The sequence below is a fragment of the Mesoplodon mirus genome (assembly GCF_964341445.2).
Source record: "Mesoplodon mirus genome assembly, chromosome: 12".
In the NCBI taxonomy this organism is placed as follows: domain Eukaryota; kingdom Metazoa; phylum Chordata; class Mammalia; order Artiodactyla; family Ziphiidae; genus Mesoplodon; species Mesoplodon mirus.
This window is the reverse complement of record NC_138988.1, coordinates 56574187-56597369: the sequence shown is the minus strand read 5'-3', so window position 1 is coordinate 56597369 and position 23183 is coordinate 56574187. Positions and strand designations below refer to the sequence as shown.

Sequence of the window (23183 nt, the reverse complement as noted above, 5' to 3'; positions counted from 1 at the left end):
GCTCCTTAGGAGACTCAGGGAGAAGGAAATAGACGTGTAGCTGACAAGTCTTGGGGCTGGGGGAGCCGAGTCCGGGTGGGACTCAGAATCCCACGTCCAGCCCGGGCTGCAGGCCGTGCTGCAGGCCGTGCTGCCGTTTGAGTCCTTATGGAGTAAACAGATACTTGTTGCCACCTCACTGTGTGTCGTGTCTTGTTCTAGGCCCTAGGAAACTAGTGTATAGGACAGAAAGTCCCTGCTCTGTCTAGATCTTGTGTTCTAGTGGTGGAAGAAGGAAGGCAGCACCCCTCTCCCCGTACACACTTTTACAGATTGTGGTAAACATGAAGAAAATAAGCGGTGACAGAGGTAGATGGTAAAGCGAGGACCACTTTAGGTGGAAGGGTCAGTGAAGAGCACTAGGAGGAAGTGTCATGTGAGTTGGCATCTGAAGGACCAGAGAAAGCAGTCCTGTAAAGAGGTAAGGAACCAGTATGCTAAGGCGCTCCAAGGAGCAAGTGCTTTAATGATTTGATTGGAGTGAGGGCCAGAGTGTGGAGGAGATCTGTCAGGAAAGATGCTGGGAAGGTAGGCAGAACCTAGATGCTGCAGGGCTTGAGTGGTGATAGGTAAGCATTTGGACTTTTCCTGATGTTATCAAAAACGTGTGGAGGGTTTTAAAGAGGGCAGTGACATAATATGATACGTTATGCCTTTACTACCCTGGTAGCAGTGGTAGCATTGTAGAGGGGCCCTGAGAGGAAGGTTAAGATGGTAGCAGCAGTCCAGGCCAGAGATGTTGGTATGTATTGGCCTGGGCTGGTATTAGGAAGAAATGGAAAGAAAGACAAAGCTTCGGAAGATGTTTTGGAGGAGAAATTGACAGGACTTGCTGTTGCATTGAATAAGAGTGGTGAGCGAAAGGGAGGCATGAAGAGTAATTCCTAGGCTCTTGACTTCAGCTGGGTGGCTGTTGATGGTCCAGTCTAACAACATGATGCTCATTGGACATTCAGATGAAAGCAGACATGGAAACAAGATTGGAATGGAAAGTAAGAAAGTGGACTCAGCAAGTAGGACAATTTTTAAAATATTTCTTTGTTTAAATATCAGGATACAAATGTATTGAAGTCAGCTTTTTTCTTTTTAAACTTAATTTTTGTTTGGTTCATAGGTTGAAACATAGGTTCATATTTTGATATTCCTCTTCTTACAGTACACAGTGATATGTTTCTGAGTAGATGAGTAGATATGCCACATGAAGCTTATATAGCAAAATCTGTTTTCTCATTGGTTTACGTTAGGTTTTAAAAAATCTTTATACAAGTTTGATTTTCGTTTGGCAGCGGCTTTTAACTAGCTGCCATTTTAACTAACTGTCCATTTTTATCAGGAAATTCTGAACCCAACAATGAAATGCAGGTTGAATACTTATATGTAGTTTTATTTAAGCAATTTTCCTTTCTGTGAATGTAGAGGTTATACCAGCACTCTTTGGAAGCTTATCAGCCATAATTACGGTCACTATTTTCTCTTACTATTTGAGTGCAAAGAGAAAAAGCTGGAGAGTCCAAAACACCCAGGGAAAGTGTGAGGGAGAGAGAAATTTTTAAATAACACTAGTTGCTGTTTGCACTTGCAGATGTTCAGAATTACTTTGCCCAAGCCTCTGGCGGTTTAAAATAGTCCACGGGCAGTTCTAACATGCAGAGGAGAAACAGGGCTCTGAAGTCTCCCAGGTTTATTGACTTGATCTTCAGCTTTGTTTTCTTATCAGCCTAATCTCCCTGCTTCTAGAGAAGTTCTCCCTACATCTGTAGCTGTAAACAGGACCTTTGATCACACAGTAATGGTTCAAGAAATATACAGTATAGTTCATTCTCCTATAAAAGAACTTAAGCAGTTAGTCTTACTCCAAGTTATAACTTTACCAATTTATAACTCTTTCTGCAACTATTGTATTTATTTTTAAAATCCAGTCAAATTTAGGGGATTGAAATTTTAGAGGTTGTTTATTGATCACCTATAGAAAGGTTGTTACAAGTGGTGCTTGTTGAAGTAGAATTTCCAGAAAGGTAAAATGATTACTTATGCTAATACAAAGTGAATATGTGTTGAAGATTTTCTTCAACTCGGTAATTAGTAAGGGAACCAGTAAAATGTAAAAAACACTCCAAAAAACATTGAGACGGTAGATACTAGACTATGTCATAGATTGTTGGCTTAGATAAAAGCTGGTTAATTTAAATAGGGCCATAAACTGTCATTTTGGGGGTTATCTTTGCCACTGGTCAGATATTACTTCTATCTCTGTTGGACAGAGTTTTAGAATTTAACCTCTGCCCCTAACAAGTTGTAAAATAGCCCAGTCATGGGAAGTCCAGCCCAGTGCTGTCCTGAAAGGACACCCAATTAAGCCTTTGCTGCTTCCAGAGTCCAGAGAAATCATCTGACATGATTATATTCCCAGATGACAACTCACAGGAACCTGGGTCTGAGAAGTTTGATTTCTTACTTTTTCTAACAACTGGAAGAGATTCCCTTCTCCTCTGTTTTTCTTCTACCTTTTCCTCTTTGAGCAGGGTAGGTAGTTTCCCTGCCCCGTCTATTAGGGTGGATTCACAGTGGGGGCAGCAGGAGAGAAGTTCCCTTAAGTGTGTGTGTGTGTGTGTGTCTCCCTTTATGGGTGTTTTCTTCCAGAAGTCTAATAAGGGGAAGAACGTGGTAGTGAGCGGGCTCAGGGGTGGGAAGTGGGCTCAAGAATTCCATGACATTCCATGAGTAAGATGTGTGTATCTTGGGAGGATGGCATTATGGCAGCTCTTGGAATACTTAGGTTGCATGGGTTCTTTTGGGGGTTCCCGTGGAGATGGAGGTAGATGAGCTTTAGGTATACCAGCACCCTCAGTCACTGGAAGATTCTGCTTTTCAAGTTAGACATCTAAACGGTTGGGAGAATCTTTTTTTTTTTTTTTTTTTCTGAGCATTGTGTGATTAATATGGAAAAATACTATAATGTAGTTGATTAGAAAATTTTTTATTTTGTTATTGCTTCTGTTTTCACAGTATCTGGTTACACACAAATTATATTCAAGTTGAGAGCTAAAAATCTGACTTCCCACGTTTTATGTATTGCTAAGCTCAAATCATGTTTGCACTAGAAAATATGTTGCTTTTGTCTCATTAGATTAATAACCTGAAATTGTTCTCTGAAATTTATTTATTTATTTTAAAAATTTATTTATTTCAGCATGTGGGATCTTCGTTGCGGCATGCGGGATCTTTCATTGTGGCGAGCGGGCTCTAGAGCACAGGGGCTCAGTAGTTGTGGCCCACGAGCTTAGTTGCCTGACCAGGGATCTAACCCGAGTCCCCTGCATTGGAAGGTGGATTCTTAACCACTGGACTGACAGGGAAGTCCTCTGTTCTCCGAAATTTAAAAATGCTGGCATTAGCAGAGAGCACAGGAAAGAGAGAAGCATTGAAGTCAAAGAGGGATGTGTTTGGAGGCCCTGTGGGGTTTGGACTGTGATCATGAAATGTCTCCTAAACCCGTTGGTGGAGTTTGAATTTTATCCAAGAATAACAGGAAGATACTGCAAGTGTAAGAGAGTGACAGGTAGAACTTTCCTTCATTGTGTGTTGATCTGACTTTTGATCAGATCCCAAGCGAGATCTCAGTTGAACCATCTGCATCGGGGCATCACACCTGGAGGCATGGGAGGTCTGTCCCTCATGGGTGGTTGTAATTTTGACCACCTGGCCAAGGTCTTGTCCCATTTCTTTGCTATGTTTTTTCCTCTGTTGTAATTAATAGGTAATCTGTGGGGAGACCGTTGAAGACCATGCAGATGTTCATTCCTCATCAAAAACCCCCCTTTGATTGAGCCTCCATTGATGATTTTTGCCCGATTCAGTCTTTCCTATGATGGTTACAGAATGATGGTTTTCTACCTCCAGTGCTCTCTCCACGTTTATTAGATGGTTGTTGACATTTTGCTGTAGACAAGAAACCATTTTGTTTCTTATTGATTTATAGATTTGTTATTGGTGTGGACTCATGAATTTCTATCTTCTCCATGGTTCATCATTTGTTACTGTGTGTAATTATTTTGGTACTCACATTTTCTCAGATATGGCCAGTGAGAGTTCGTTCAAACCAGCTTCTGGGTCCTTGGGACATGCTCCCATCATTTTTTGAGCATTTCCTTTTTTTCTCACACAAGATATCTCTGGCTCCTGTAGGACCTCCCCTGACCCAGCCATAGAATTACTCATTTCTCAGACAAGCCCTGGTTCCTTTACTTGGGCACGGTATTGAAGAACGAGATTCGGGCACCTGGGCACCACTTGGGTGTTTTATGTGCAGGTGATTTATTCATGGGGTGTTCTTAGGAGAAACCTGCCAGGGAGGGAGGGGAACAGGAGCAGGAGGGGAGGAGGCTGAGTGAGGGTGTGCTGCAGGGCTTGTCCTGCTTTGGAGGCAAGGGAGCTGGGCTTTGTGATGCCTGTCAGCCCAAGCCTGCTGCAGGGGTAGGGAGAGGGGACCTCGAGCCAAATGCTCCCACGCCCCAGGGCGGTGCTGGGAAGGTTGCAGGTGTGATGCTTCAGGTTCTCTCCTCCAGGAGGCACCTGTGTTCCCCGCCACGGGAGGGACACCAGCTCCATCCTAAAAATAACTTATGTGAATCTGTTAGGAACCTTAGTTTGGGTAGTGAGAGCTTGGATCAGGTAGGCAGGTCAGGTAGGAAGGGGTACCCTTGCACACATACGTAAATACACATAGATGTGTGTACTGCGTCCAGGTGTAAAGTATCTCGGGGTTGTGGTAAAAAAGTTTAAATATACCTAACATATGCCAAATTGTTTTTGTTTTTGTTTTTCCTCTAGGCCATTTGACATGCTTTTCCTTCTTTTTGGAATTTTTCCCTTTCTGCCCCACCCCCACACCTGTCTAAGTCGTGTTCATTTTTAAAAAAAATCAATTTCAGAGGATGCTTTCCCTGATGGTCACCACCCTCCAGTGTTTTGCAATTTTTTTTTTTAATATTTGGAATTTTAAAAACCACCAAAATGTCAAATAACCTGAGTATGGAGTTTCTTTCGTTCTAATCTAGAGTTTTTTCCTTGAGAAATGGAGTGAAACCTACACACGGGGTATGTCTATATGTATGTATCATATAACTTGAGAGATGAAGAAAAATCTGATGTGAAAATGGGAATATTTCCTTGCGTGGTGACCAGTAAATGTCTTTCATATGGTTCCATGTCTTTAACTATATTAGCGAAAGGATGATTAGAAAGGATAGGCCAGTTAATCACACCTAGACTGCAAGACATTCTCCACCAGCCCCAGGAGGCACTGTACTGTTATTCAGTTAGCACCGAATTGAATTTGGGAATGAGTAGGACTGACTTGTTTCAGACTTTGCCAGTAACCTCAGGTCCTTTAAGAATTCTGAATGGCATAATCTGAGATTTGAGGATGAGAGGCAGGGAGAGTAAGATGTATCAGAAGCTGAGGCTGCTTCAAGCCTTAAACTTGTATGTTTTTAAATACTTCCAGCTGGTCTCAAGGGGTTCTTGACTCAGCACAGAAAGTTCATGTTTCATTGACTCGATTAGTGTGGTTATTTATCTCTAGGGGTGTTAATGCTATATTTGTAGGAATCTCTAGGTGTGTAGATGTCAAAAACGCAAGTACCTTAGACTCGATAGAAGTGGGCCACACAAAATGTGCCCAAATAAGAACGTTGATTCCCAAATTAACCTTCTCCCCCCACCAGCCCCCATTATACTTTTACATTTGTAAGTAAAGAGATTGAGGGAAAACGTTTTTAAGAACGTGGTGTTTACTATCCTGCATTGTGTTTTTGCTAAAGAACTGTTACTGGGAGGTTTACCAGATTAAAGGATTTGTTAATTAACTAAATATGATTAATTGAAAGACAGAGTTTTAAATGTTTATGCTGCAGAATAAGGTACATCAGTGTATAAACAGTCCTTAGCATGTTGCTTGGTACATAGTAGGTGCCTGATAAGTATTTAACAGAATGAATATCAAATGAATGAATATATTTTTTCAACTATTTGTTAGTATAATGATTGTCAAATATAGAAAATTTAAATACATGTGTCATTCATTAAATAGTTTTATTGCATGTTTACTATATGCTAGGAGTTAGAGGGAGTTATGGAGGTTAATGAGACATGGTCTCTGACCTCATTATATACTTAAGTTTCGTGCAGTGTTTTTTTTTTATTTTTTTGTATTTTCCAGTCACTTAGGCTGGGCAGCCAGGTGAGAGAAGGGGTCTTGGGCTATGCCCCTTAACCCTTGGGTGTCTGGCATGATATGCCCGTTTTCTTTCTTTTTTTAAATTTATTTATTTTATTTATTTATTTTTAAAATTTTTGGCTGTGTTGGGTCTTCGTTGCTGTGCGCGGGCCTTCGCTAGTTGTGGTGAGCAGGGGCTACTCTTTGTTGCGGTGCGGTGGCTTCTCGTTGCAGAGCACGGGTTCTAGGTGCAAGGGCTCAGTAGTGGTGGCTTGCAGGCTTTAGAGCACAGGCTCAGTAGTTATGGCGCACGGGCTTAGTTGCTCCGCGGCATGTGGGATCTTCCCGGACCAGGGCTTGAACCCATGTCCCCTGAATTGGCAGGTGGATTCCCAACCACTGTGGCACCAGGGAAGCCCCGTGCAGTGGTTCTTAGTCTAGAATCTGATATTCAAATTATTTGGGGAGCTTTTAAAAATACCAATGCCTGGGTGTTACCCCAGCATCTCTGTTTTAACTGGTCTAGGGTGGGACGCAGACATCACAATTTTTAAAAGCCCTCTCAGGTGTGGTTGTTAGATGCAGCCAGTATTGAAAACTTCTGGTACCAAACCCTGTCTTAGTCTGCTTGGGCTGCCATAATAACATTCCATAGACTCGGTGGCTTAAACAGTGAATATTTTATTTTCTTGCAGTTTGGGAGGCTGGGAGTTTGAAGTCAAGGTGCGGACCGATTTGGCTACTGGTTCTTCCCCTTCTTTACGAGGCCACCTATCAAATTAGGGCCCTACCCATATGAGCTCATTTAACTTTAATCACCTCTCCAGCTACAGTCATTTTGGGTTTAGGGTTTCGACGTGAAAATGGTGGTGGTGGGGACACAGTTCAGTCCGTAGCAACCATTGATCTAGCAGGAGAAGATTTCGTAGGTAGTGTGCTGTGCTGTGTTCTAAGTCCACGTGTGATTAGAGCCATAGCGTTTGTGCATGAAACACCGTGGGGTTAGAGGATGGAGAATTCGCTTTAGGTACTGGGATCAGGGAGCACTTTGGGTAGAACAAGAGTTGAGTGTGATGTAAAATAAGTAAGCTTTTGATAAGGAAATAAGAGGTAGGAGATGGAAAATAAAGACAAGATTGAGCTTGAGTTTGACTTGACTAGTGATTTGCTGGGTGGTGATGCAAGATTGCTTTGAGCTTTGTAAGCCTCGGGTTCATAACGCCTGCTCCTGCCTGTGATGGTGTTTGTAAAATGATCCCTTCTGCCCCCACTTTTTCCTTCCTTCTGAAAATATTTATTGTGCTTTTTCTGTGTACTATATAAATCTAAGCTGACTTTTTTTTTTTTTTAAGCTAAGAAGGAGAATATAACCACTGGGGTGGCAGAATAAAGATTTAAACTATAGAAATTTTAAGTTGAAATTCTGATGCTGGTGGGACTTGGGAATTACTAACAGATACTTGAAAATGTGGACCGAGTAGATTTGGAGATGTAGACAAGCGCTGAGAACACAGGATAAAAAGTACCATTTTTAAGGTGGAGCCTTGTGGGATTGCCGCGGGAGAAATAGGAGCAGAGTTTACCTAGGGAGCGTTTGTACTTTTTTCAGTGTTACCGTAGTTCAGAATATTTTTGAGACTCCTTTAGAATTTGCCTTCAGCCTCTACAGTACACATATCTTAATATCTTAATTATTTATCTTAATATCCTCATTTTGGTAAATTTTTGTTCTGAAGGTGAACTTGAATTTCAGCCAAGGTTAGCCAGAGGCAGTCTGGTGAAGATGGTAGGAAGAAAGTTGTATTGTGGAACTGGTTTTAACTCAGAACTCAGACTGGCTCTGAAGGCCATCCTGAGAAAGATGTGAGTGATTTGAGCAAGGGTTGAATCTTTGAAATAAGTGAATAAGATCTCAATATAAAAATCATTCCCTTGCTGTGTTATCAAAGTGGTCCATGTGTTTTGTTAAATTTTATGAACTCTTACAAGGTGGAGGGGAAGAACTGGTAGAGCTAGTGTGGCCAGAGGCATTGAGGAGCATTCGCAAGGATGCAAGTAGCCCACTGTGTTCCAGACGGACACCAGAGGGAAAATAAATCAGGGGTGTGTTGCTGGGAGGCCCAGGCAGGCTGTCATTTATTCCTTCTGTTTCCTGTAATAACACGGCTGATTTTCTATTAGTTATCAATGGGAAATTGTGCCTGTAGCAAAAGACAGTCTTGAATTTTTACCAAATAAAGTAAATGTGAAGCCTTTTCATTTAAGACATTATGGCCACAATGGAGATTGCAGTGCTTTTCTAAAATTGGCATGTCTTCTTGCATAAGTCGATTTCCTGCTTTGGTATACTTTTAGTCTTGTTCCTTTCTGGCCTCATCTTGGTTAAAGCAATGTGGGTGGAAGAGGAAGTTTTCACACCTAGCAATCTGTAGAATCTGAGGTCCAAGAAATAGGTGCTTTGGGGAAATGGGCACATGTGGTGTGAACGAGGTGGTTACTACCAGTGGAAGCTGATAGGACAGAGGAGTACAAATGTAGCACAATGATTGTGGGAAGTCCGTGGTGTGTGACCCAGAAGCAGGGCAGAAATAGGCACATCTGCTTCATTGATGTGCTTTCTGGGTTTTGTAAGTTTGAGCTTATAAAAAGATTCTGTTGTCACTGACTGACCTGATATTTGGTGTTTATTCTCTGTGAAGGTACTTTTCAGCCAACTGACAAATCAGTCCTTTTGCCTTTTTTTTTTTTTTTAATAATTTTCTCCATGGTCAGAATCATTTAGCTTTACTTTCTGATCAAGAAATGTGAAGTTTTGAATTTTGCTTGTTCAAAACTATGCTTCTGAAACCAACAATCTTCTTGTCCAAGGATTCTTTCAGGCTTCACCGTGACTTTGGAAGCTCACGGGACCTTGTTTGGTGAAGTCCCCTGAAATAGACCACTGCCCCAGGTGAGGGGTCGGGTTGTGGAAGAAGATTTGGGGCCTGCCCTTTTATCAGAGGCCTGGGTTGTATCCCCTCTATGAGTCTCCATGTTTTTATGTGCAAAATGGAATCCAAATACTTAACCTGAGGGGGCTGTAAGAAGACTAAAGGGTGTTCCTGGCCTTCATCTTGAGGTTTCATAGCCAGAGGCTGCTGGACTGTTGGGGGGAAAGTCTTTCCTGCTATGGATTTTCTTTGTTTTGTCGATTCAAGTGTGGCTTGAAGGGAAGATGGTGGGAAAGGGACACTGATCTTCCCTGTGTTTGTTTTCCCGGTCTCCGTACCCCTGCCCGCCCACCCCTTTTTCATATTACACTGTCGCTGTAGAAGTGGGTATGACTGAGCTGGCAGACACAGGGAAGTCTGGTTGGGGCATCAGTGTCTTTGAGCACTGAGACCGGAGTCCTCCTGGGCTCCTGGTGTGAAGCACGCAGTGCAAAGGTACCAGTGGAGAGCTCTGGTCCTGCTGTATTGTACACAATGGTATCTGCCTGGGCCCTTCATTTGAAGACTCTTGGTAGCTGGTATAGAAGAGGGACTTAAAGTAGAAACCGTTGCTAATAAGAACAGTTTTGCATATTTACTACAAGCATTTTTCTTATTTTTCCTCCAGAGTAAACAGTAGCATGGAAATGTCTGCGGGAACAAGTAAGTGCAACTAGGAGGTTCCAAAAAAGACAAAAAAGTGGCATTATCTAAATAACAGTTAAATTAATTAAATTAGAACATTTTCAGTGTTGAAAAGGCATTCCTTGCCCTTCCGATGGTGTCACTTCTTTCCAGTGGAAGATTCTGTGATGCTCTTAGTTGCGTCACTGTTATCTTTGTGGATCCATGGCAAGTGCTGCTGTCATTTGCCTTGTGATTGAGGAGGGCATGTTGCAGGAACACGTGAGCCCCAGAGCAAAGTCTGAACTAACAAAGTCAGCTAGTGAAAAAGGTGAAAATTGACTTTCAGGTGATGATAGAATGTTGAGAAGTTAGAGCTTTGGAAATTTTCCCTGGTCGTGTTATCCTGATTCTTCATCTCAGTATAAATTCATGTGACTATAGAGTAGCAAATTCTCAAAATTTGATTTTTTTTGTAGGCTTTGGTGCAAATGTATAACATATGCATCATATTGACATTGAGGGAGTCACCCTGTAATTTTGTGAATAAAAAGTGCCATATCTATAATATTTGTAGTGTTGAAGGAAACTTTGAAATATGTATAAAATCATAATTAATTAAAAATTGACATTTAATGATCGGTGTGCTACCAAGTGCTATCAGAATTAATTATATATTTTTAAGTCTGGTTTGTTTTTTCTTTTTTGGGGGGGTACTGCATGGCATGCAGGATCTTAGTTCTTTGATCAGGGATAGAACCTGTGCCCCCTGCAGTGGAAGCGTAGAGTCCTAACCGCTGGACCTCCAGGGAGTTCTCAAGTCTGTTATTTCTGATTTAACACCAAGAGTGTAGAAAATCTAAAGCAATATTTATATGATTCTAGAATTTTCTTTGCCATAGGAGGTTTTAGAAGAACGATCAGAAGGAGTTCTTGCAAGCCATTTAAAAAATGTTTCCGGGGCCTCCCTGGTGGCGCAGTGGTTGAGAGTCCGCCTGCCGATGCAGGGGATGCGGGTTCGTGCCCCGGTCTGGGAGGATCCCATATGCCGCGGAGCGGCTGGGCCCGTGAGCCATGGCCGCTGGGCCTGCGCATCCGGAGCCTGTGCTCCGCAGCGGGAGAGGCCACAACAGTGAGAGGCCCGCATACCGCAAAAAGAAAAAAAAAAAAAAAAAAAAATGTTTCCGGAGGAATGTTATAACCTAGAATTTATAATGTAGGTAAATTTAGGTAATCAATATTATAATTTACTTATAGAAAAAATGGTTCAGTATCACAAAGCTATGTCTTTATTCAGGGAACTAATTTAAAAAATTAGTGCTTTATCTAAGACCACTGCAAGATGTGTAGAGAAAGAGTGGGTTCATCAGGATGCATTATAGGTGAGTTGTATAGATTAAAACTGTATGAGTGAAAGGAAGAGATCACATTCTGAAATTGATTATATAAAGTAGATCAGCATATCACAGTATTTCTTCTAATCTGTTCAGTAATAATACTGTTAATTACTGATGCCTAAATATGGTTTGCACTATAGACAAGGAGAAAAGAAGTGTGTGGAGACTGCCTCAGTTTTATTGTCTTCCCTCCAAATAGATACCAGCTTTCCACTCACAGGATGTGTCACAGGCACTTCAAATTCAGCTTGTCTACCCTGAATCACCCTCCCACCTGGGGTTTCTTTTGTCTCCCTGTCTCAATGAGTGGTCACATCATTTCAGTTGGAGCCAGAAAACTGGGAAGCTCACCTTGACTCATCCTGGTTCCTTAGTCCCCTCAGTCCCCACCACTCCTCCAGAGCCTCCCTCTCAATCTGTCCTTTTCTCTCCACCCATACTTGCAGTTCCTTCTGTATGCTAGTGTTCTTTTTCTCATCTTATAGCAGCTCTGGCAAAGCTAAGGAAAAAGAGAAGGCATAAATCAATAGTGTAGGCCAGAGTTCAGCAATCTATACCCTGGGCAGAATCTGGTAAGGCCTGTAGGCTGTGAATAGTTAGTAACATTTTCAAAGGGGTGTTAAAAATAAATAAATAAATAAATAAATAAAAGGAGTATACATGACTGAGATGGTTTGTAGCCTACAAAGCTTGAAGTATTTACACTCTGGTCCTTAACAGAAAAAGTTTGTTGACCCCCTGGTACAGGTAGTGAAAATTGGGATACAGTTATAGGTGTAGTAAAGAGGAAAAAGTCATGTGAATGTCTTCATATCATTATTTTGAAATTTTAGATGAAATGGATAGTTTCCTTGAGAAATACAAACTTACTGAAAACTGCAACTGACTCAAGAATAGATAGAAAGCCCTTAGAAAGTTGGATCAGTAGTTAAAACTCTCTTTGTGTCTATCTCCCACACACATACATACTCCCAAACCCTGATTAAACCAGGTACACGCACACATATACATGGCAGGATATTGGCTTATGTGATTGACTGTTGGGCAGGTCTGAAATGTGTAGGGCAGGGTGTCAGGAAGGGCAGCTCTGGAACTCTTGGTCATGAGCCAAAGCTGTGGTCTGCAGGTGGAATTCTTTAGGAAAATCTCAGGTGCGCTCTGAAGGCTTTTCAACTGATTGAATCAGGCCCACTCAGATTTTCTAGGATGATCTTCCTAAAGTCAACTGATTAAAGATGTTAATCACATCTGCAAAATACCTTCCCAGCAACAGCTGGATTAGTGTTTGTGTGAATACCTGGGGACTAGCACCTCACCAAATTGACCCATAAAGCTAACCATCACAGGTGGTTTCTACCAAACTTTCAAAGGACTGGTAATAATCTTGATTTTTATACAAAGGGGTCCAGAGAATACAAAAAGAAGTCCCTAATGTATTGTTTAAATAATGTGACTTTGATACCAAAGCAACACAAAGATAGGAGAGTAAAGTCACGGGCAGATCTCTCAACATGAGGATAACTTCAAAAATTCTAAGCAAAATTTGAGCACTCAAGACAGGTGCTGCTGGTTACTACTCACTGTTCTTCTAAAACACATAGACAGAATTGAAAAAAAAAGGTACAGAGCTTTCCTGATGATTGTCTATATAGAAATTGGAGGACTTCCCTGGTGGCGCAGTGGTTAAGAATCCGCCTGCCAATGCAGGGGAAACGGGTTTGAGCCCTGGTCCGGGAAGATCCCACATGCTGCAGAGCAACTAAGCCCATGCACCACAACTGCTGAGCCTGTGTGCCACAATTACTGATGCCCGTGTGCCTGGAGACCACCACAACGAAGAGTAGCCCCTGCTTGCCACAACTAGATAAAGCCTGTGTGCAGCGATGAAGACCCAACACAGCCAAAAATTAATAAATGAATAAATTTATATAAAAAAAGAAATTAGAAGAGAATCTATTGGCAGAGTATTAGAATTAATGAGAATTAAGTAAGGTTGTATTGGTTACAAGGACAATATAAAAAATTTAGTTGGACCTACATACCAGCAATAAATAATTACATATTATTTATGAAAAGATACCTTTCCTGATAGAAATAAATCTAATAAAAGATGAATAGTATCTTGAAGGAGAAGGTTATAAAACTTGTCTACTTAATTATTTAATTTCTGATAGTTAACGTGTTAAAATCACCCACTGTGAGTATAGATTTGTATCATGTTTTAAAGTTAACATATTATCAATTGAAGTAAAATATATAATACAGTGAAATTTACAGATTGTGAGGTTTTTTTAAATTTATTTATTTATGGCTGCTTTGGGTCTTCATTGCTGCATGAGGGCTTTCTCTAATTGTGGTGAGTGGGGCTACTCTTCATTGCGGTGAGCAGGCTTCTCGCTGCGGTGGAGCACGGGCTCTAGGCGTGTGGGCTTCAGTAGTTGCGCACGTGGGCTTAGTTGCTGCGCGGCATGTGGGATCTTCCCGGACCAGGGCTCGAACCTGAGTCCCCTGCGTTAGCAGGCAGATTCTTAACCACTGCGCCAGCAGGGAAGCCCAGATTGTGAGTTTTGATAAATGCATACACCCCAAACAGGACATCCCTCAGAGAATATCCGTCTCAATGCCCATGGATAACTAGTGTTCTGATTTTTATCATTGTAGATTAGTTTTGCATGTTCTTGAATCCTATGGTATGTACTCTTGTGTCTGGCTTCTTTTTCTCAACATAATTTTTGAGATTCACCCAAGTTGAGTAAACCAGTAGTTCATCCTTTTGTAGTGCTAAATAGTATTCAGTGGACATTTAGGTTGTTTCCAGTTTGGGGCTGTCATGAATAATGCTTCTATAAACTGACTTGTACACGTTGTTTTCTGGACATATATTTTCGTTTATCTTAGGTAAATGAATACCTAGGGAGTGAAAAATAGGCTGAGTGTATATTTAACTTTATAACTTAACAAGCAGGTTTCCAAAGAAGTTTATCATCTCACACTCCCGCCTGCATGTATGAAAGTTCCAGTTGCTCCATGTTTCTTCCTTACATTTGGTGTCATTAGTGTTTTTCATTTTAGTCATTCTGGTGGGTGTGACATGACATCATAGGTTTCATTTGCATTTTCTTAATTACTAATGATTTTGAGCATCTTTTCATGTATATATTTACAGTTTTGTGTATCTTCTTTTTGAAATGTCCACTGTAGCCTTTTGCCTCTTTTTTATTGGGTTGTTTGTATTTTTGTTATTGATAATTAGGAGTTTTTAAATATATTCTAGAGTCAAGTCCTTTGTTAGGTACGTATATTTTGCCCGTTTCTAATTGGATTGTTTTCTTATGGTCGAGGGTAAGCAAGTCTAAATATTCTGCAAATACATAAAGATCTTCTCCTATGATTTCTTCTAGAAGTTTTTTTTCCTTAACTTTTTATTTTGAAATAATTACAGACTCACAGAAGTTATAAAAAATACTAATGTGTAGAGTCTCTTGTGCCCTTCACCTTGCTTCCTCCAACAGTGAAATCTTATGTAACTGTAGTACAAATATCAAAAGCAGGAAACTTGATGTTGGTACAATACTGTTAACTAGACAGTAGACCTTTTCGGTTTTCACCAGTTTTTATATACATGCATATGTTTGTGTGTATGGTTCTATGCAGTTTTACTACATGTTCCTGTTCTTTTTTTTTTTTTGCGGTATGCAGGCCTCTCACTGTTGTGGCCTCTCCCGTTGCGGAGCGCAGGCTCCAGACACGCAGGCTCAGCGGCCATGGCTCACGGGCCCAGCCGCTCCGCAGCATGTGGGATCTTCCCGGACTGGGGCACGAACCCGTGTCCCCTGCATTGGCAGGCAGACTCAACCACTGCGCCACCAGGGGAGCCCCATGTTCCTGTTCTTAAAGGGAAAGCATTCAGTCTTTTACCATTAAGTATGATGTTAGCTATAAATTATTTGCAGATTCTTTGTTAGATTGAAGAAGTTCCTTTCTAGTCCTAGTTTACTGAGTTTTGTTTGTTCATTTTTAATGAATAGTGTTGAATTTTATGTTTTTTCTGTGTCAATTGATGTGATCTTACGGCTTTCCTTTTTTACACTGTTAATATGATAGATCATATTGATTGTTTTTCAAATAGTGAACCAACCTTGCATCCTTGGAATAAAGCTCACTTGGTGTGGTGTATTTTTCTTTTTATATATTGCCAGATTTGATTTGCTAATATTTTGTTGAGGATTTTTGCATCTGTATTCATGAAGGATGTTAGGTTTTTTTTTTTAATATTGCTTTGCTTTTGGTATCTGAGTAATGCTGTCCTAATAAAATGTGGTAGATTCAACCAACTGCCATTGTGTAATACTGTAGTACCCATGTATTAGAAAAAGTCTGTGTATAAGTGGACCCTCACAGTTCAAACCCGTGTTGTTCAAGGGTCAACTGTATTGGTTTGAGACTTTAAATAATGAACATTTATTGCTATAAATTTCCCTATAAGCACTGCTTCAGCTTTGTCTTACAAATTTTGATATGTTATGCTTTCATTTTTATTCAGGTCAGTGTATTCTTTTACTTCCTCTTTCAACTTATGAATTATTTAGAAGTATGTCATTTAATTTCCAGGTGTCAGGAGGTTTTCCTGCTATCTTTATGTTACTACCGTCTTGTTAACTCCATTCCATTTGACTTGTAGGGTTTCTGAATTTATTTCTTAGTTTTTTTAAGTGGTTGTTCTAAAGATTACATTATGCATACATAGTTTATCACAGTCTACTAGCATCAACATTTTATCTTTCAAATAGAATGTAGATATCTTACTACCACCAAAGTTGCTTTATCCTCTTTCCTTTATCATGAAGTCATCTTTAATATTATCTATATACATTGAGAATGCTATAATTTTTGCTTCTGTCAAAAATAATTTTTAAAATTCAAGAAAAGAATAGTTTATTACATTTATTCTTTGTGTTGCCCTTTCTTCATTCCTGTTTTTCTGAGTTTCCTTTTGTTAATATTTCCTTCCTGTCTGAATAACTTCCTCTAGCCATTCTTTTACAACAGGTCTGCTGGCAAGAAATTACCTTAGCTTCCTTTCCTCTGAGTTATCTTTATTTTATCTTCAATCCTGAAAAACATTTTTTCTGGTTATAGAATTTTTGATTGACAGGTCTTTTCTTTTAGTACTTGAAAATACTGTGACAATTCCTTCTGGCCTCTGGTTTCTGAAGAGAAAGGCTTTGACTTTTGAATTTTTGTTCTGCTATATTTCTCTCTGACGCCTTGAAGATTTTTTTTTGAATTTTTGAATTTTATTTTTTTATACAGCAGTTTCTTATTAGTCATCAGTTTTATACACATCAGTGTATACATGTCAGTCCCAATCGCCCAATTCAGCACACCACCATCCCCTCCCCACCGTGGCTTTCCTCCCTAGGTGTCCATACCTTTGTTCTCTACATCTGTGTCTCAGCTTCTGTCCTGCACCTTGAAGATTTTTCTTTCTCATTTTCCGAAGTATGATTATGATTTGTCTGGGTGTGTATTTCTTTAGGTTTTTAACTGTTTTCTTGAATGGATTGGTTTTTGTCTTTTGACTAGTTTGTAAAGGTGTCAGTCATTTCTTCAAATATTTTTTCAGCCGTGCATTCTTTTTACCTCTTTTTCTGAGACTGTGGTAAAATCAGTGTTAGATCTTTTCTTCTTGTCTTGCAGGTTCCTGAGCCCCACTTCATTTTTTAAAAAGCCATTTTCTATTTTATAGATTGGAAGATTATTATTGAATTATTTTCTAGCCCTCTGACTTTTTATTATGTCATTTCCATTTGATTTTTGTATATTAATCTTGTATCGGGAAGCCTTGCTAAACTCATGTACTAGTTCTAGTAACTTTTTGTGGATTCTATTGGATTTTCTATATAGATGATTATATGATCTTTGAGTAACTATGGTTTTATTTTTTCCTTTTCAATCTGGAAGCCTTTTATTTTTCTTGCCTTATTGCACTGGCTAGAACATCCAGTATAATGCTGAATAGAAATGGTAAGAGCAGACTTCTTTATCTTTTGTTCCCTGTTTTAGGAGGAAAACATTCAGTGTTTCACCATTAAACATGATATCAGCAGTGGGTTTTTCTTTAGATGCCGTTTATCCTGTTGAGGAAGTTTCCTTCTGTTCCTACTGTACTGAGGGTTTTAATTAGGAATGGATATTAGGTTTTTGTCAAATATATTTTCTGTGGTTTGTTGTCATAACCATGTGTCTTTCCTTCTTTAGTTTTTTAATATGATGAATTACATTTCTTGACTTTTGAATATTAAATGAAGCTGCAATCCTGGGATAGACACCACCTAGTCATGAAGTATTATCCTTTTTTGTATTGCTGAATTCAATTTGCTCATCTTTTGTAAGGAGTTTTACATCTGTATTCATGATGGGATATTGGACTGTAGTTTTCTTTTCTTGTAATGTCTTTATCTGGTTTTGGTATCAGGGTAATGCTGGCTTCAGAGCAGTTTTCTGAAAGAGTTCATATGAAATTGATATTATTTCTTTCTTAAATGTTTGGACACATTCACCAGTGAGGCTCTCTGGGTCTCGAATTTTTTTGTGAGAAAGCTTTTAACTACAGATTCAATTTTCTTAATAGATATAGGGCTCTACTGGTTATATGTCCTTTTGAGTTAGGTTTGGTTATTTGTGTTTTTCAAGGAATTTGTCCACTTCATCTTCATTGTCAAATTTATTGACCTACATTTAAAGATCACTTAAATACATTATTATTATATAAAAATGTGTATCATTTCTGATCTTTGTGACCTCCTGTTTTTACTGGCAAAGTGGTTTATCAGTTTTAATAATGTTTTCAAAGAACCAGTTGTGGTTTCATTGCTTTTCTCTATCATTTTGTTTGTTTGTTTTGGTTTCTATTTCATTGATTTATGCTTAGGTCTTCATTATTTCTTTTCTTTGCTTTGTGTTTCTTTATTCTTTTTCTAATTTCTCAAGGTGGAAGATTAAGTCATTGATTTAAGACCATCCTTTTTTTCCAATGTAAACTTATAGTGCTATAAATTTTTCTATCAGTACTGTTTTAGCTGCATCACACAAATTTTGATATGCTATATTTTCTTTCATTTCAAAATACTTTCTAATTTCCCTTTTCATTTCTTCCTAGACCCATGGGTTATTTTAAAGTGTGTTATTTAGTGTCCAAATGTTTGAAGGTTATCAAGAGATCCTTTTTTTACTGATTTCTACTTTAAATACACTGGTGTCAGGGAACATACTTTGTAGAATTTGAATTCTTTTACACTTATTAAGATTTGTTTCATAGCCCAGACTATAGTTTATCTTGGTAAATATTCAGCTGTTATTGAGTGGACATTAGGTCAAGTTAGTTGATGATGTTGTTCAAGTACTCTACGGTTTTAACATGTAAATTTAAATGTATGTTTTCTAATATGCCTTATATATTTATCATGGATTAATTTTATTTGATCAGAATATATTCTCTATTACTTCTTGTGGCAGATTTTATTTTACAAAGAAGGTTACAACAGTATCTTCCCTCCCTCAGGCTCCGTGTGATGTGGCCCTCTCCCTCCACTGGAGTGTAGGCTGAGCCCAGTGACTTGAAATCAATGTAAGGTAGCAGGAACAAGGCTGCATGGCTTCCACAACAGGCTCAGAAAAGGCCACCTACCCGCTGAACCCTGTGTAGGTGATTTGGCCTTTCCAGTCCGCATATCAGATAAATATGTGAAGAAAGAAGTCTTCTTGACAGTAAATCCTCCAGCCCCAGCTTTTGCAGCTATTGAAGTCAGAGCCTGTGGCTGGAGTCTTCCCAGATGGGCCCCAGACACAGAAGCAGAGAAGAGTCACTTCTGCTCTACCTGCCTGAACTCCTGCCCATGGGCTCCCTGTGCATACAGAAGAGTTCTTGTTTTCCATCACCACATTGGATTAGTGGCTTGGTTTGTCGCACTGTGATAAAGATCACTTCTTTTTCAGTGGGGTTGAAAGAGATAAACTTTTCAGTTCCTACATATCTGAAAATATCTTTAATTTCACTCTTAATTGGCTCTGGAATTCTTGGATATAAAGTAATTCTTTCTCAGAACTTTGATGTTATTTCATCATTATCTTCTTGCATCCACATCTTGCCCGTGAAACATGATGTAAATCTGGTCCTTGTTCCTCTGTGTGGTGATTTTTTTTTCCCTTTTGAAGCTTTTAGGATTTTTGAACTTCAGATATTTCATCAAAGTGCATTTAGGTGACCTATGATTTGTTTCTTTCTGAGGACTCATGTCTTTTATTTGCTTCAGTATATTATATTTATTTGAAAATCTTATTTTCTTTACTCTTTTCACCCTCTTAGGAGTTGTTTACTTCTTGCTTAATTACAGTTGGGTTCTCCTTTTCACTGTGTTGTCCTTCAACAAATTTAGGTGATTCTTGGCTGTTTGGTTGTTGCTGATTTTGTTTGCTTTTTGAGATGCCCTCTTACCCTCTCTACAAATACTGTATCACTTCATAGCTGCATCCAGAGGATGTTGGGAACCAGAAAAAGTTTAGGGGTTCCTGGTCTTAAGTGTCACTAGGTAGATACTGAGAGACTTTCTGATGTTTTGGAGATAAGTGCCTGTATTTACTTATTTTACCTGTGGTCTGAAGGCAGCAGAAGAGTGACCTCCTTTGGCTCCTGCTGCGGTATTTCGACCACTAATGCTTTGGTTTCCTCTAGGGATGTCTCCTTCTCCCCGTTTCTGCTGCTTCAGAGTGTGGAGCATGCTTCCTACTTTTGGTATCAGTTTTTTCCTGGGAAAAAACTCTGGGGATAAGATTGCCTCCTTTAATCTGATCTCATCTGCCTTTTGCCTTTCAGAATTCTTGATCATTTGGAGGATACTTACCCCTTTGGATTTCAGGGTTCTCTAGGAATTTGAGGAGCAGGTGGGAGTTTGGAGCAGGTGCTCTGGCTGCTGTTTTAGTCTAACTGAGGTAGTTCTATTTAAAGTGCACAGAAACCTCCTGTAGTTTGTTTTTCTATGCACACGAGTTCCACTTTTTCTTCTTCTGCCAGCTCTTTCTTAAGCTACTCTTGTTACTGGGTAGAGAAACTACTCACATGTCTCTTAATCTTGGATCTCTTCATCTATCCTTGGATCTCAGTACTGTATTGCTAAAAATCCTCTTTTTGTGGATTATATGAATTAAAAAATTATAACACTTTATGACTTTAATTTTGCCAAGACTACATGGAATGTGTTATCAAATAAAAGTGTTGCAACGTAGTTTGCAGAGTGTTTTAGAAAGATGTTGCCTACACTCTCACATTTTTTTCTTTTGTATATAAAACAATATTTAGAATGATTTTCAGCGACTAAAGAATCACAATTTCATGAGGTCATAGAAGAGTCACTTTTTAATATATTTGCATAGGCTTTTATTTTAAGTAGACCAGAGTGCTTATTTTTCCCCTAAACTGGTGATTTACCTGAGACTTTACTATATTAAAGGAAGATCTTTTTTTTTTCAGAGCAGCATCTCAGACATGTCGAAAAAGATGTTTTGATCCCCAAAATAATGAGAGAAAAGGCCCGAGAGAGATGTTTTGAACAAGTTCAAGGTAAGATTCAAATATTCATATGAAGATCAAATACGTTTTTTATAACATGATCTGAATTTAATCCTTAGCCTTGGAATCAAGTAGTCAGTGAATTAATATGTATGAATTGCTTCTTACCCTTTCACTCAGATACCAGTATTTCAGCTTTCAGAACTTCCAGGCAGTGTTCAATTCATTTACAATTTAAAAATATTCTCCCAGATTCCTAGTAAAAAGCATTTTTTCCCAGATGTACAGTTATATATAGAGAAAAACTTGTATTCATATTTTGGAGAAACAAGTTATTCTGGTGATTCTGATAGGGAAAGAAGAAGCATCAAATGTAATGTGTGCCTGTTTTTCCTCTATCAACATATTCATATAGGAATATAGTCTAAGATGATTTTCTTTGGTGGTGTTGTCTATTACTGAATTGTTAATGGAATCCCAGTAGTACTTACAAGTCTTTTTTAAAATTTCTCTATATTCTACATTTCTGAGCAGCAGATATTTATGTAAATGCATGCACTAGACACCCACATATGCACATATTCTTTGAAAAATGTTTTTTAATATGAAATATGCCTGTATTCTATAAATCTAGAGATATGTTGATTAATATGTAATATTATAGTGAAAAATATAAACAAAGGCATAGAAGATGAAAAATGAGGCCATAAATGATGGGTAATTAGAAAAGCAGATAGCAGTATTATAGTAGAAATGTCTTTTAATAAAAATCTTCCTCTTGGAATGTCCACGGCAAAGAAACAGTGGTAAAATTGTGCTGACATGGACTGTTTTCCTGGCAGCCCTGTAGCCTTCGTTGAGGGACCACAGTAATGCTTAGTGGGGCTGATGGGCTGCAGTGCCTTGCAAGTTTCTCTGCAGGAAGCCAGGCTGTGTCAGCTGTAGTTTGGGGACTGTGTCAATAACATTTAGGTGCTAGGCACATTTCTGTCCCTTAGATCCTATCTCCTTAGAGAATGACCTCTGGGACTGATGGACAAAGGCAATAAAAGAATAGTTCCTCAGAACTGACATTGTGTGATGGTCATTTCTTAAATGATTTATTATGAGCTATTCCCATTTTAGATCCACCTATAAATTAGGTTTGAATTAAATCCATCTGTAAATTATTAACAAGTTATCAGTAATTTATTAGTATCATTTGATGGTCTTGCTTTCATTATGAATTAGTTGTATAATCAGAGCACCTTCCTTTCCCCCACCCCCAGATGTCAGAAGTTACTCCATTGGCACCTGCGGGTAGGGTTCACTGCACACCTGGCGTCAGCGGGTGTCATGCTGATGGTCTCAAGAGGTAACCCTCCACCTGCCTCATAGGACTTTAAAAAAATATCCTGATTCAAGTGAGGGAGGATAAAACTTAAAAATGGATAACAAAATTATAGGGTTTTGTAACACGTTATTCTGATATCTAGAGTGAAAGAAAGCTAGATAACTCAATTATAGACTTCTTACATGATTCAGATGAAAATGTGAAATGGTCGAGTTTGGGTTTCAGAACTACCCTTGCTTTGCTCTTAGACAATGAAACTTTGTTTTTGGTCTTTGAAATGAAAGAAATATAGTATAACTTTAAAATATTTGTGTTACACACCTGTTACTTTGTAATGGTACAGAAAAGAAAATGTTTAGTTTTTGCTTCTTTATCAAAACTTAAGTTATTTAGGATGTTGACTTTTTTTTTATACCATACTTAAAATCTTCTGAAGACTGAAAGCATCTTAAAATTTGAGATCCATTTGAGTTATTTCAATGCATTTGTCCCTACTAGAACACGTTATAACAAATGATCTTTGAGTATTTGAATTTTTATAGATAATCATATATTGATTTTTTGTCAGGCCATATGGTCCAAAACAGTGTTTTAGAATCTAAAATTGATTATTTTTTTTTTTTTTTTTTTTTTTTTTTTTTTTTTTTTTTTTTTTTTTTTTTTTTTGCTGTACGCGGGCCTCTCACTGCTGTGGCCTCTCCCGCCGCGGAGCACAGGCCCCGGACACACAGGCTCCGCGGCCACGGCTCGCGGGCCCAGCCGCTCCGCGGCACGCGGGATCCTCCGGGATCGGGGCACGAACCCGCGTCCCCTGCATCGGCAGGCGGACTCCCAACCACTGCGCCACCAGGGAAGCCCTAAAATTGATTATTTTATAAAAGTATTATCTTCCCGTTTAACCATGTGAACTAGGAGAGAACATAAACTGGCATTGCTCAAGTGGGAGCAGAACAGCTACATTTAAACTGAACAATAAGACGGAATTTAGAATCAGAACACTTCCATTGTGGTTTATTTATTATTTATAGCCTTTGTT

The 23183-nt window shown here is 39.1% G+C and overlaps 1 protein-coding gene across 6 annotated transcripts in view; it reads left to right on the top strand.

The window, feature by feature from the left end:
* Positions 1-23183, top strand: part of CMC1 (C-X9-C motif containing 1) — a 124488-nt gene that overhangs the window by 53573 nt on the left and 47732 nt on the right. For 4 of the 6 annotated variants that reach the window (XM_082639273.1, XM_082639274.1, XM_082639271.1 and 1 more), the window contains exon 2: positions 20776-20865. In XM_082639273.1, coding sequence (XP_082495399.1) covers positions 20776-20865 — 90 coding nt within the window. Of the gene's footprint in view, positions 1-440; positions 461-18810; positions 18951-20775; positions 20866-23183 lie in introns of those variants that run through there. The other 2 variants (XM_082639275.1, XM_082639276.1) reach the window with 2 other exon arrangements.